This window comes from Lissotriton helveticus, chromosome 10 (genome assembly GCF_964261635.1).
Source record: "Lissotriton helveticus chromosome 10, aLisHel1.1, whole genome shotgun sequence".
Classification (NCBI taxonomy): Eukaryota; Metazoa; Chordata; class Amphibia; order Caudata; family Salamandridae; genus Lissotriton; species Lissotriton helveticus.
In genome coordinates this window covers 29,914,618-29,927,920 of record NC_136071.1, presented here as the reverse complement: position 1 = coordinate 29,927,920, position 13,303 = coordinate 29,914,618, and the positions used below count along the sequence as shown (strand labels likewise).

Here is a 13,303-nt window from a genome sequence, read left to right as displayed (position 1 = left end):
AAGAGGGCGAAAGAGCATCTGCAGAGGTTATATATTTCTTTTCACCTTCACCAGTGGCAAAAAGTAACTACGGTCTGATGGGTCCTCAATCTGATACAATTCGACCATACCAGTGCTGCCAAACTTTAAGAAGGAAGCCGATATTCACACTCTTGTGCTTAAAACAGATTATGAAACAGTTCATACACTGCCATTTTTGAATAATAAGGCAGATGCTAGCACGTGACCTAATACCATCATGTCAAAGGTCCTTTAAATAGAGCAAACATAACTGTTTTGTGTAGAAGACAGTCCACCCACTTACTGTATTGTCTGCAAAGTTAGATTCTGGCTTTCTCTGTGTGGGACAACACCCTCATGTTCCTTAGAGACAAGATGCTGTTAAGAACAAATCCCCAGTTTATTCATTGTCTTCAGACTTCACCCAAACCACCACATGAGACTTCCTACATTATTTCCATAACAATCTTCTCTGCCAGACAGGCTCCTAAATGTTTATTTGGAAAAATCAAACCACATGTATGTATCCTTTAGTCCTTGCTAATAAGACACAAGATGTTTAGAAACCGGATGGCTCAGTGGATTTCAAGGCTGTGATCTCTATATGACATCCAGTTTTGGCGAAGTTGACTGTCATTCTACAAAATTAATTGTGACTCACTGCTTTTTTTTGTTTTAAATATGTGAAATCATCCAAGCGCTATTGGGGCATTCCAGACAAAGCAGTCCAAACTTAATATCCAGTCTAGGACAGAGTCCAGGGCAGGACCGGCAGGAATTGAAACCTGTTTCAGTAAATGGAGCTACATCCACCTTTCATCTACATTTTATATTGGTTTAGTTTCCTAAATCAAGCATGCATATCTGTTGAACAATCAGCGCAGAGACATTGTTGCTTCGAAATTCAGTTCTCCATCATGGTATTCTCTGTTCAACAACAGTTGGATATGTCTGTGCAAGGTAAAAACAAAAAATATCCTTCCAGCTTTCCCTTATTCACTGCTTTTCCAATACTGAGAAGCATTGATGGAATATAGTCTTGACCTTCAGTACTCTTTTAATGCAACGTTTCGTAATCCTCTTAATCCACTACATATATCAACATCAGTCTCTCTGTCTCTTCTCATAGCTTGCTCTGACAATATTCGGAATGGCCAATTTGGACCCATGGTCTGCATTGGATTATAAGACAGCTCGTTTGCTTTTTGTGACTTCATGATTATCTTGTAGTAGTTTTGACTTTTTGTCAGAATTACTTTTGCTTGTAAATGTTGGAGATTGCCATTTATTTTCATGTTTTCACAAAATAACTTTATGCTTAATTGTTTATCTCTGCAGCCACGAAAGGCCACCGCAACCTGCAGTTCAGCAACTGCAGCTGCTTCAAGTGGGTTGGAGGAGTGGAGCAGTCGGTCCCCAAGACAGAGAAGTTCTGCTGCTTCCCCTGAGCATCCTGATTTTCACAGTGATTTGCCCTTAAAGCCTCCCTCGCCTGGAACAGTGGCTGCCCTAGCACTTACAAAACCACCTTCCCCCTGTGCTCCAGGTGAGTTCACTGTGACTATTAGTTTAATGCTTCTAAAATGATAAAGTGCTTTGAAGATGGCATTTCATATTTGACCAGTTGTATGTAGTACGCTTCCCCTGATGTATAGCTGCTTTGGAAAATATCATGCATGGGTGAGACTAATGCAATTTCATTCTATAAAAGTGGACTCAATAATAGTCTTGTTTGTCCCCCTTTCATATTCTATTCTATTAAAGCTATCTTGTATAGTGCACAGCTAACCCGAGAGGCCTCCAGGCCCTTCGACACATCTGCAAGGAGTTGGCCAATTCTGCCATAATTAGAATAGGAGGGTCTTTAAAAGTTTCCTACAAGATTTCTGACTGGGCCAGCCAAAGATTGGCTGAGAGGGAATTCCACAAGTTAGCGGTCAGAAAGTCAAAGGAACGGCCACCACACCTAGCCTTTTTGACATTCGAAATGGTCAACAAAAAGGAGTTCTCAGAACGTAGTGATCGCTTGGTCGTCTAAGGACAGTGTAGTCTTTGAATCAGGAGGGGGCCTTTGCTTTGTGTCGCTCTTTGGGCCACACATCAAACCTTGAAATATATCCTCTTTTCTATTAGGAGACTATGCAATGCCGCCAAAGCTAGGGCTGCTGAATCATGTTTGGGGAGCATGTATAGTGAATGTTCTGCAGCATTTTGAATGATTTGTAAGCGTTTTAGGACATATTGAGGACTTCCAAAGAATAAGGAGTTGCCGTAGTCAAGCCGGGATCTAATCCCTGTATAATCACTCTTTTGGTAGAGGGTGGTAGCCACTGCATGACTTTTCTAAGTGTTCTCAATAGTCTGAATCACGTGGCAGGGAGTTTTTTGACTTGGGTTTCCATATTAAGCTTGTTATCCAGCCCAGAAAAGGGCTTTTTACTGTAGTACAGGTTACTGGTGGCTCACCCAAGGCATTGAGGCCAAACAAGTTCTCTCCAACAGTTCATGTCTTTGCGGACAACTAGCACCTCTGTCTTTCGCCGTTCAGTTTGACGCTGCTGTCTGACATCCATTTTATTGCTTCTTTCAGGCAGATATTTAAGTCCCTAGATGCCTGCTGGGAATCGTGGGTAAGCGCACTGATCAATTGAGTATCATCTGCATATGATACAAGATCCAATCCACAGGCCCATCCCATCCTATTCTTGCCAGTGGGAGGACATAGACATTAAAGAAAGTTGGGCTTAACAAAGAGCCCCGTGGAACTCCACATTCAGGGGAATAAGTGGGTGAGAGGCAGGGAGCATCATGAACCTGCAAGGTTCTATCATTTAAAAAAAGCCTTGAGCCATTTAAGGGCAGCACCTGAAATACCAGCATTGTCCAGTCTTTGGCCTGAATACAGTGAGAAACTGTATTGAAAGCAGCACTGAGGTCTAGCATGATCATGGCCGCTGCTCCACCTTGATCCAAGATGGCCCGAAGCTCTTCAGTATCCACTAACATTGCAATCTCCGTTCTATTTTCTGGCCTGAATCCTGTCTAAGTAGGGTGGAATAATTTTCCAGGAAATTAGAAACGTGTTTGTTGGTGTGTTTCTGTAAAATGTTGCTGGCTTTTGGAAGCAAGAGATGGGTCTGTAATTCTCTACTACCAAATGTGTCTTCTTAAGCAAAGGTTTAAGTATAGCACGTTTCCACACAAGGGGAACAATGCTAGGACCAGCCAGCTATTTAGGATCTTCCTTAAAATCAGTAAAATAGTTTGCCCCAGTATTGGAACTTTCATAGATTCCCATGCTTTTGTATCATTCCCTGTCGTCGGAATGGGAGTCTCGGTAACAAAATAACATAGCAGTAGGTACAAAAGAGAAAGAAAAAGGCCTAGGCCTCATTCCCTTTTGTAGCATATCCACCTCTTTTTGTAAAAGAGACCAAACTTAGGCATCAGCCAATCAGAAGAGCCTCACCCCATAGAACCCTCCTGAATGAACCTCAGAGCCTCAGATTTTCTACCGCACGTTGTGCTTAGGGAGTCTCCTTTGAGCTCTGCTCAATCTCTACTCTTTCAGAAGTTTTTCTTCAGGTATTCTCTTCAAAATTGTTAGCTGTCCCTTCCAGGATGTCTGATACGGAAAAGAAGGCGGCCCTTTTCAAGCCATGTTCCACATGTGGCAAGAAAAGATCATTTGTTGAGGATAAGCATAAAGATTGCATCTACTGCCTTTATCCTGATCATAAGGCTGCAGACTGCAAGATCTGCCGCACCTTTTCAACCAAGACCCTCTGAGATCGTGAGGGTAGACTTCTTACTTGACTCCAGAAGTTGAAGGCCAGAAAAGACAGTCTCCAGTGACAGTGAGAACTCTTCATCAGCGTCATTAACTAGAAGGTCAGTCAAAAGGGGAAGGGGTTCCCCTTCTCCTTCTGTGGAGCATCCTTATAAGGCCTCAAAAAAGACCCCCAGTGAGTCTGAGAGCCAAGGTCCAGTCGAATCTCCTCACCATGGTGAAAAAGAGGGTAGGACCATCTACGCCTTCGGGTGCGAAGACTGATCCAGCCTTCAAAAAACCCTCTTCTCAGTCTTCTGGAAGTTCCACGTCATCTACGATGAAGTTGTCAATGAAGGCTCCGTCGACAAAGGAATTGAAGCCTAAGCTTAAAATGGTACAGTCGACGGACTCGTCCACGGGACCATCTACATCGACTGGATCGTTGATGAGGAGGGAGTCCTCGACGGCAGTAATAGCGTCGACGAGGAAGATTTCGGCGACGAAGTGTTCGACGATGACGGTGTCGAGGGCTCTTCAACGACACCTATTCCGTCGACGAAGCCGACTGCAGTATTTTCAGCTCCAGTGTCCATGGGATCGTCGACTATTTCATCGTCGGAGAAAAGGATTACGATTTCTATGACCAGGATTACATCGGACATGACATCTCCTAGGAGAGTTACCCCCTTACCTCCAGCTCTACTTTTGGAGGAGGATGACGATGAATCAGAGGATGACGATCAGGACTCATATGGCTATGCAAACTGTCCATCCCAGCTTCTGGTTAAATGCCAAGAAACTGATTTGGACGGAGAGTACAGCCAGGAATGTGGTTATCATCATCTTTCTGCCCCGCCACAACAGTACTCGAGACAAGACATGGTGTCTGTACCATCCTCTTTCTTGCAGGACCTTCACAATCTGCTGCAGGATTACAAGTCTAGATGTTCGCAACCTGCTACTGTTCCAATTGCGCACGCCGTGCCTGTCCCTGAGGCTCCAGCAATGACTGCTCCCGAATTGCCGGCCCAGGTGTCCTCTCAGCCACAGACACCGGTTAGACCGGAGCCTTCGATACCATTGGACACCCATGATGATTCCTCGGGTGAGGATCAAAATTTTGATGACCGGACGGATCAAGGTGCAGAATGGGATGAATGTCATCCCAGACCCAGCATCTCCATCTCCGGATCCGGTGGACTCCCCGCCAGCGGATATAGGGGGGGGTTCATAAACTAATGGAGAGGGCGGCTGGCAGATTGAAGCTATCAATGCCTTCGGTTGCCACCGAATGTTTCTTATGATTTTAAAGAACCTAATAAGATCTATCCCTATTGTCCAGCATCTTTGGGATGAAGGCCTTAAGGCAATGAAGAATCCAGCGACGGTGGTCCCCGTACTACCGCGCCTCGACAAAAAATACAAAGCGCCTGAGGATGGTCCGGCGTCTTTGACAGGACACCCGAGACCGGACTCCGTCATTTTCCAAGCGGCACAATGGAAGTCACGTAACCCCTCAGCTCCTTTGACAACTCCTCCAGATAAAGAGGGCAGGAGATTAGACAACACCGGGAAGAGGTTCTCTTCGATGGCAAGTCTTCTAGTGCGGGCAGCAAATCCCTTGGCGATATTGGGCAGATACGATCGCCAACTATGGTGTGATGTTTCGCCATTTAGCACCGGGACACTCTGCCAGAGTAGCCGAGCGCTCTACAAGACTATTTTTAACATTACATAACTTGGATCAACTTCCTCCAGAGTCAAAGACGGAAGCTAAAAAGGTTTTGCAAGAAGGGGAGGCAACATCAATGGAAGGCATAGACTGTGCCATGGACATTGCCACAACGGCTTTTCGTTCTTTGGCTGGGGCTGCAGTCCTTCGTCGCCAGGGATGGCTTAAGGCGACTTGGTTTAGACCCGAAATCCAGAATAAGACCCTGGATCTACTTTTTGATGGAGAGGCATTATTTGAAAAATTGATCGATGACACTCCAAGATATTAAAAAGGATACTGAGACTGCGAAGTCTTTGGGTACGCTTCAGTACCGTAAAGCTCCTTTTAGAGGTTCCAGAGGCAAAAGCACCACCTACAGATGCTCTTATCAGCAGCAAAGGTATTCATCATATGGCTCAGGTTCGCAACAATACCGCCAACCTTATCAGCAAAGGCAAGGCCAGTCCTCCAATTTCTCCAGACCTAATAACAGAGGGAAGTAGGCTCGCCAAGGACGTGATAAGTCAAAGAGACAATAGCTGCCTCCTGGCTCTTCAGACTGTACCCACCTACGCAAGATCATCAGTAGGAGGCAGGGTGTCACAATACCTTCAGAATTGGTCCAAGATAACATCAGACCGATGGGTGCTAAACATCATTCGAAAGGGCGATACTTTGGAATTCACGCAAATCCCGCCATCCAAGGCCCTTCCTGCCATTCCATCAATACATCTGTGTCTTCTACGGCTCGAAGTTCATCAAATACTCCTGAAGGGTGCTATAGAGCCGGTCCTCTCCGCCCAAAGGGGAGAAGGATTCTATTCCAGGTTCTTCCTGGTAAGGAAGACGCCAGAAAAATGGCGCCCCATTTTAGATCTCAGGGAGCTCAACACCTATCTCATCTCCCTGTCTTTCCGGATAATCTCTCAAGACATTCTACGTCTCATCAATCCAGGGGATTTCATGGCCACGCTCGATCTCGAAGATGCATACTTTCATGTGCTGATTCACCCAGCACACAGAAGGTTTCTACGATTTACAGTAGCCACGAGCCACTTTCAATTCAGGGTTTTACCCTTTGGTCTTCGCTGAGCCCCGAGGATCTTCACAAAGGTGCTGGCACCAGTAGCAGCGTTTCTAAGGAGGAATCACTTTCAGGTCTTCCCTTACCTGGACGATAGTTTGCTGAAGGCTCCGTCCAGGGAGGCAGCGAGGGAAGTGGTCGAAGCATGTACAAACCGGTTTCTGAACTTAGGTCTCACTTTAAACAAAGAAAAGTCATCTCTGGTTCCGTCCAGGACAGCACACTTCCTGGGAGCCATCTTGGACTCTATTCTCAAGAAAGCTTTCCCAACTTTGGAGAGGCAGGAGAAACTGCAGACCCTGGCGCAAGACTTACAAAGAAGGTGTCTTTCAGTACACCACTACAAATCTCTCTGGGGGTAATGTCTTCATGCAGCCCTCTAATTCCACACTGCAGATTGAGGATGCGTCCTCTTCAGGAGCAACTGGACATTCAATGGAAACCGATTCACGGGTCGTTCGACGACAGAGTAGCCATCCCCTTGGCAATGAAAAAAGCAGCCTTGTGGTGGACAAAGCAGGAAAACTTGTCCCAAGGTCTATCCTTCGTAAGCGATCAGTCTCCTCAGGTGGTGACGACGGATGCGTCGTTGGATGGTTGGGGAGCAGTACTGCAGGACCTGCAGGTCAGTGGACATTGGTCTCCTCAACTGTCGGCTCCACATGAATCTCTTGGCGCTCAGAGCAATCAAACTGGCTCTTCAAGCTTTTCTTCCTCGCCTGAGAGTTTCAAAGGTTCTCATCCGGACGGACAACACCACGGCCATGCATTACTTAAACAAAGAAGGGGGAACCAGGTCTCTCCCGTTGTCTCAGGAAGCTCAAGAAATCTGGGAATGGGCGATAGAAATCTGGGAATGGGCGATCCTTTACGGGATATCACTACAGGCAGAACACCTGCCAGGGATTTTAAACGAGAATGCCGACAAACTAAGCAGATTATCCTCGATCAGTCACGAGTGGGAACTGAACAAGAAATGCCGGTCTTATGCAAGCAGGCTTCACCACTGAGGATCATTGGGGAATGCACTTTAGATAGCCTGGTCAAGGACATTTGTCTAGGCCTTTCCCCCCCATTCCACTGATCCCGAGACTTATCGGGAAGATCAAGATAGAACCATACAAGATGATCTTGATAGCCCCTGCTTGGCCGAGACCGTTCTGGTTCACGGAACTCTATCTGTTGTCGCTGGCTCCTCCTCTTCCCTTGCGAACCATTCCAGACCTTCTCACAATGTCTGAAGGGCAAATTTGGCATCCGGATCCAAAGTCATTACACCTGACAGCATGGCTCCTGAGCAGCGAGAATTTATTAATCTTCCCATCTCTAATGAAATAAAAAGTTCTCTCCCAGGCTAGAGCCCCTTCCACAAACAAGACTTACTGTCTCAAATGGAAGAGATTTTGCATTTGGTGCAGTAAAGAGGGTGTTGACCCTTTCTCTTCAGAACCTCATCAATTTCTACCTTATCTCTTGTCCTTGGCTAAGACGAGCCTGGCCGATTCATCCATAAAAATTCATTTGGCAGCGATTTCTAGGTACAGATGTTCTGAGTCGGGACCTTCTCTTTGGTCTTCCAGGATAGTCTAACAGTTTATCAAAGGATTGTTCCGTGTCTCCCCCGGTGAGGCCTCCGCCTCCGACGTGGCAATTGAATTTGGTCCTCGCACAGCTCATGAAGGGCCCGTTTGAGCCAATACATCGTTCAAACATGAAATTTCTTTCATTGAAATTGGCTCTCCTTCTTGCCCTCACATCAGCAAGACTCATTGAGGAGCTGCAGGCTCTCACAATCCAAGAGACGTTTCTGCAATTCAAAAGGAATACAGTAATCTTGAGAACTAACCCAAAGTTCATACTCAAGGTACACTCGGACTTCCACTTAAATGAGGCGGTTATTCTTAAAGCTTTCTTTCCTCGCCCTACTACACCAGCGGAGCGGTCACTGCATTCTCTGGATGGACAGCGGTGCTTAAAATTCTATTAAGATCGCACCAAGGGATTCCGTAAATCCTCCCAATTGTTCATTGCTTTTGGTGGTCCTTGCAAAGGCCTTCCCCTATCAAAACAGGGTATTGTGAGGTGGTTTACAAGTGCCATTCTACATTGCCATACTGCAACCGGTAAGCCACTGACCAGCAGAGTTAGAGCGCATTCCACAAGATCAGTGGCTTCTTCAACAGCTCTCTTCGCGGGAGTGCACATCAAAGACATTTGCAGAGCTGCGACTTGGAGCAGCGTGCACACCTTTACAAAGCATTACTGCTTAGAATCCTTGCAACAGGAGGACACAGCTGTGGGCCAGGCGGTCCTGAGGAACCTCTTCCACTATTTGGTGAGCTTTCCTTCCTATCCCACCTTACTTTATCCTACACATTTTGTATCTTCACGTATTGTTTGCTATTGCAATGTATATTTATGCCACAAAATGTGTTTTTTATTGCTTACTGCTTGCTACTCTGATACAAAAGCATGAGAATCTATGAAAGTTCCAATACTGGGGCAAGTAAACAAGTTACTTACCTGTAACTTTGGTTCCCCAGTATTGGTAACTTTCATAGATTTCCCTGCGCCCACCCACCTCCCCGAGGAAAGCTCAGCCTTCAGCAGAAATGGTGACTGTTACTCAACGGCTACGAAAATCTGAGGCTCTGAGGTTCCTTCAGGAGGGTTCTATGGGGTGAGGCTCGTCTGATTGGCTGATGCCTCAGTTTGGTCTCTTTTACAAAAAGAGGCGGATATGCTACAAAAGGGAATGAAGCCTAGGCCTTTTTCTTTCTCTTTTGTACCTACTGCTGTTATTTTGTTACCTAGACTCCCATTCCGATGACGGAGAATGATACAAAAGCATGGGAATCTATGAAAGTTACCAATACTGGGGAACCAAAGTTACAGGTAAGTAACTTGTTTTAATCCCCTGCTTTTAATAGGACATCAGGTGGAGCTAGGACCATTGGAGTGCCAGATTTTATCAGGTTCCGTGCTGATGACGGAACCGCTCCGTCATCAGCCGCGGTGGCGCTGTGCTGATGACGGAGCGGTTCCGTCATGGCACACGCGACGCGTTCTATTGAGCGGGCGCGGCCATGATGGAACCGCTCCATCATGAGCATAGCTCAACCGCGGCTGGTGACGGAGCAGTTATGTCACCAGCATGCGTCCGCCACGCGGCCCCCCGCCCCCTTAGCGCTGCTGCGGAATAGCCGCCGCAGCGATGTGGTTATGGAAAGTAGGATAGACCTGATGTCATCTATGTTTAGAAATAGAACGAAGGTCAGCTGAGCTGTCGCTATTGATTCTTCAAGGAAGGTTGGAAAGGATAGTGTGCTTGTTGGGAGGGAATCCAGAATGTTCTTTACTTTATCAATAAATGCAGAGGTGAACATCGTCGCTCAATGGATGTCAAGGGGCTTGCAATACTAGTAGGGGTAGTCACTAGTGTTTAGAGCATTTTAAGACACATGCAACCTTCCTGCAGTGCCAAAGTTAGCAGATTTCAGATTCGGGTGCCTTTTTTTCATAGTTTCATTTTTTCAATCCTCAGTATTAACATTCTTGCAAACATGGGCACAAATAGACATTCTTATCTTTCGACTACAACCTAAAGACTTTCAGGGGCTGCTGCAAATGAATATTGGAACAATATACTATGATTTATTTCCAGAGTTTACCTTGTGGGAACATATGCTAGTATGTTTTCTTTTCTAATCGCATACTAAACAGTTTAATTCATTACTAGTAATGATATATTTTCCAGGATCAGGCACATAATGTTTGACAAGATGTAGTGTCTGTACTCACAATGATTTTTAAATGCATTTACTAATTATTCATATATTAAGTAAAATAATTCTCTCCTGTGAGACCCGTCCAAAGAAGCTTTACGTATTTTCTTATATCTTTAACAAGTTTAGAACCAATTCCTCTATTCCCACACGCACACGCACACACACACACACACACACACACACACACACACTATTATTATTCTTCAGCATTGGATCTTTCATAGCTTTGTGTTGCTTGAATTATTGCCCAACATCAGGCTGGGAACCTGGAAGTATTTCAGTACATCAGCTGAAATAGAAGACAGACAAACATTCACAGACCACAGATGGCAGCCCATACACCTCATTTAATGAACCAAAGTCCAACCAATTGGGTGGACGTGCTTTAGAGTTCCATGCCTCCTCAGATACACAAACTGTCATATTTTCAACCGCATATCTTCAGGGCAATTAGGAAAATTACAGAGCGCTGTTTTTTTTCTCCACAAACTTTCAACTGCTTTCTTTGGGATTAGTACACCTGCAGCTGCGAAGGTAAACAGACTTTACTCCTTTCTTCGAATGACTGTAAGGTTGATCCCTACATATTTTTTTCCTAATTTTCTTTCCATTGTTGAATCCTCCAGATCCTTGTTCAGCCTAGGTGCTTCATGTAGCGCAAGGAAGAACGCCTATGAAGATCCCCACACTACATTTTTTTGGGTGTTCACTAATCGTGGCATGTACCCACAGACCGTTTTGTGGGACATTTGGTTCCAAGACCGAACAATAGTGTCCTCGCAAATTTAAATGCAGAATTGCTTGGCACATCCTCTGTTAGAAGCTTTGCTCCTATCACACAAGTCAAAGAAAGACAAACCAGTTAGAGCCACTGAATTCCTATTTCCTGCAGAGTTGCAGATGACCCCTGCTGAAAAGCCCCAAGTCTGCTTCGAAGGCTCAGACTTCTGGTTCTTTTGGGTCAACAATGCAAAAATACACAAGAAAATCCACTGAAGATGGTCTTCACTACTTCAATGCTCCAGTTGACCCTTTTATATTCAATAAGACACAAATGATCAAGGATTTATTTTAAGAATGCTACTACCTGATCCAATTGTACTGCCACTGATACCATCAATGCATAATTCCCACTCCAAAAGGTCCCCACTGTCGCATTTTTCTACTCTACCTGTTTTACTACCCTCTGAGACTGTGCATCCATAAACAATCTGTGCTCTGCAACCAGAGGTGACACAAGATTCCAGTTCAAATGTTGATTCCAGTCACCAAAGGTAAAATATTCGGGGCAGTGATCACCAAGAGTGAGATTGTTTCCATTGAGGATCCTATGCTGGAACCCTCACCTTGACTCCTCACCTGGCGACAGCAATCATTTTCACTGTCGGTTTGAGCCTCTCCAAAATGTAACCTACAGATGGCCACTATGGAGAATACCTCATTTCTTTTTTTTTTTTTTTTTTATTTGAATCAGTCCTGCAGATCAGTGAAGATCATCCCCATACTATGGCTCCCATGGTTGGAGAACTTGACATGTATGAGAAATCCAGTGCCAGATGCAGCACTTGTCTCAAGAAAAAGTATAGTGCACCAGACACTTTACCTTCCTTTTTACTAAACTAAATCAAAACTCACTGTCCTATCAGCAGCAGAGCAAAGCAGATCCCGCAATCAGTTTGCTCCATGCTTTTTTCCCTCAGACCTCGATGGCAAAAACTTGAGTACGATACGCAAGAGAATCCTCATCTTGGCAACCTCATGAATGAATGCCACTACCATACTGTTGAGGCATGAGCGACAACTGTGGCATGATTTCACCCCTTTTATGGAAATGTTGCCAGAGTAATACCCCAAGCAAGTTAAAGCATCATCAAATAAGCGAAAGATGTGTCTTCCGCTGTTATCAATGCAGTCCTAGGTACATCAAATGATGGTGTTCACCTGATGGTAACCAGAGCAGTGACTTTGAAGAAGTGAGTGGCTGAAATGCACTTCCTTCAGACCTGAGGTGCAGTCCAGAGTCCTAAATGTGCTCTTTAATGGAAATAGTATGCAGATCACTCTTCACGCTATAAAGATTGATGCAGACATGACCAGGCCTCTAGCTATCTTGCATAGGAGGCAAGATTTATCTTACTACAAATGAACACATCCTACTCAGAGCAATTTCTACCAAGTAGTATAACTTCGTACTTATCCACAACATAAATCCACCTCACAATATTGTAAGAGACAATCGGGAGGAAGGAAGCACAGGAAAGGGATTTTCCAATAAAGACAAGTACCGAAGAACACTACTTATCGGGCAACCTTAACACCATGCAGCCCATGCCAGTGGAAGGGAAAGTTGGGGCTTGCTTCCAAGCACGGGTAAAAATAACATCCGACAGCTAGGGCTTGGAAATAATAAAGTATGGTCACACTGTGGAAATTCGGACACAACTGCTGCCAATACCATCGAACAAAGAACTTCATTTACATCTATAAGTCTTACAGCTAGAAATGTCCAAAATACTGCAAAGGACGGCTATAGAACTGGTTTCAAAGGCCCAAAGAAATCTGGGCTTCCATTCAAGACTTGTTCTCATCCACAAGAACTAATCTGAGGGCACATCAAGAAACAAACAATGGCTTTGTTGGATATTCTACAGTGAGTCAACTGTTCATATCATTTACCCTCCAAAGACCTAGAGGATGCCTTTTTCCATCTACCCAGTCAAAGCTACAGTTATTGATTCGTTACTAACATGTACTGATCAGTTACAAAAAACCATTACAATTATGATATTACAATACATTTAGGGCAAAAGACATAGAAGCAGTTAGCGGAGGAATGTACAGTGTAGGAGATATTTATGGACTACATCGTTCTAGTTCTAGCTTTGTTTTATTTTTTTTTTATTTTTTTAAGGTGCTGCAGGAGTAGTATTAAAGGAAGTAATGCC

The 13,303-nt window shown here is 44.8% G+C and overlaps 1 protein-coding gene across 3 annotated transcripts in view; it reads left to right on the top strand.

Annotated features, from left to right (window-relative positions):
* Nucleotides 1-13,303, top strand: part of OTUD5 (OTU deubiquitinase 5) — a 267,799-nt gene that overhangs the window by 236,676 nt on the left and 17,820 nt on the right. For all 3 annotated transcript variants that reach the window (XM_078664655.1, XM_078664654.1, XM_078664656.1), the window contains exon 7: nucleotides 1,339-1,546. In XM_078664655.1, coding sequence (XP_078520781.1) covers nucleotides 1,339-1,546 — 208 coding nt within the window. The remainder of the gene's footprint in view (nucleotides 1-1,338; nucleotides 1,547-13,303) is intronic.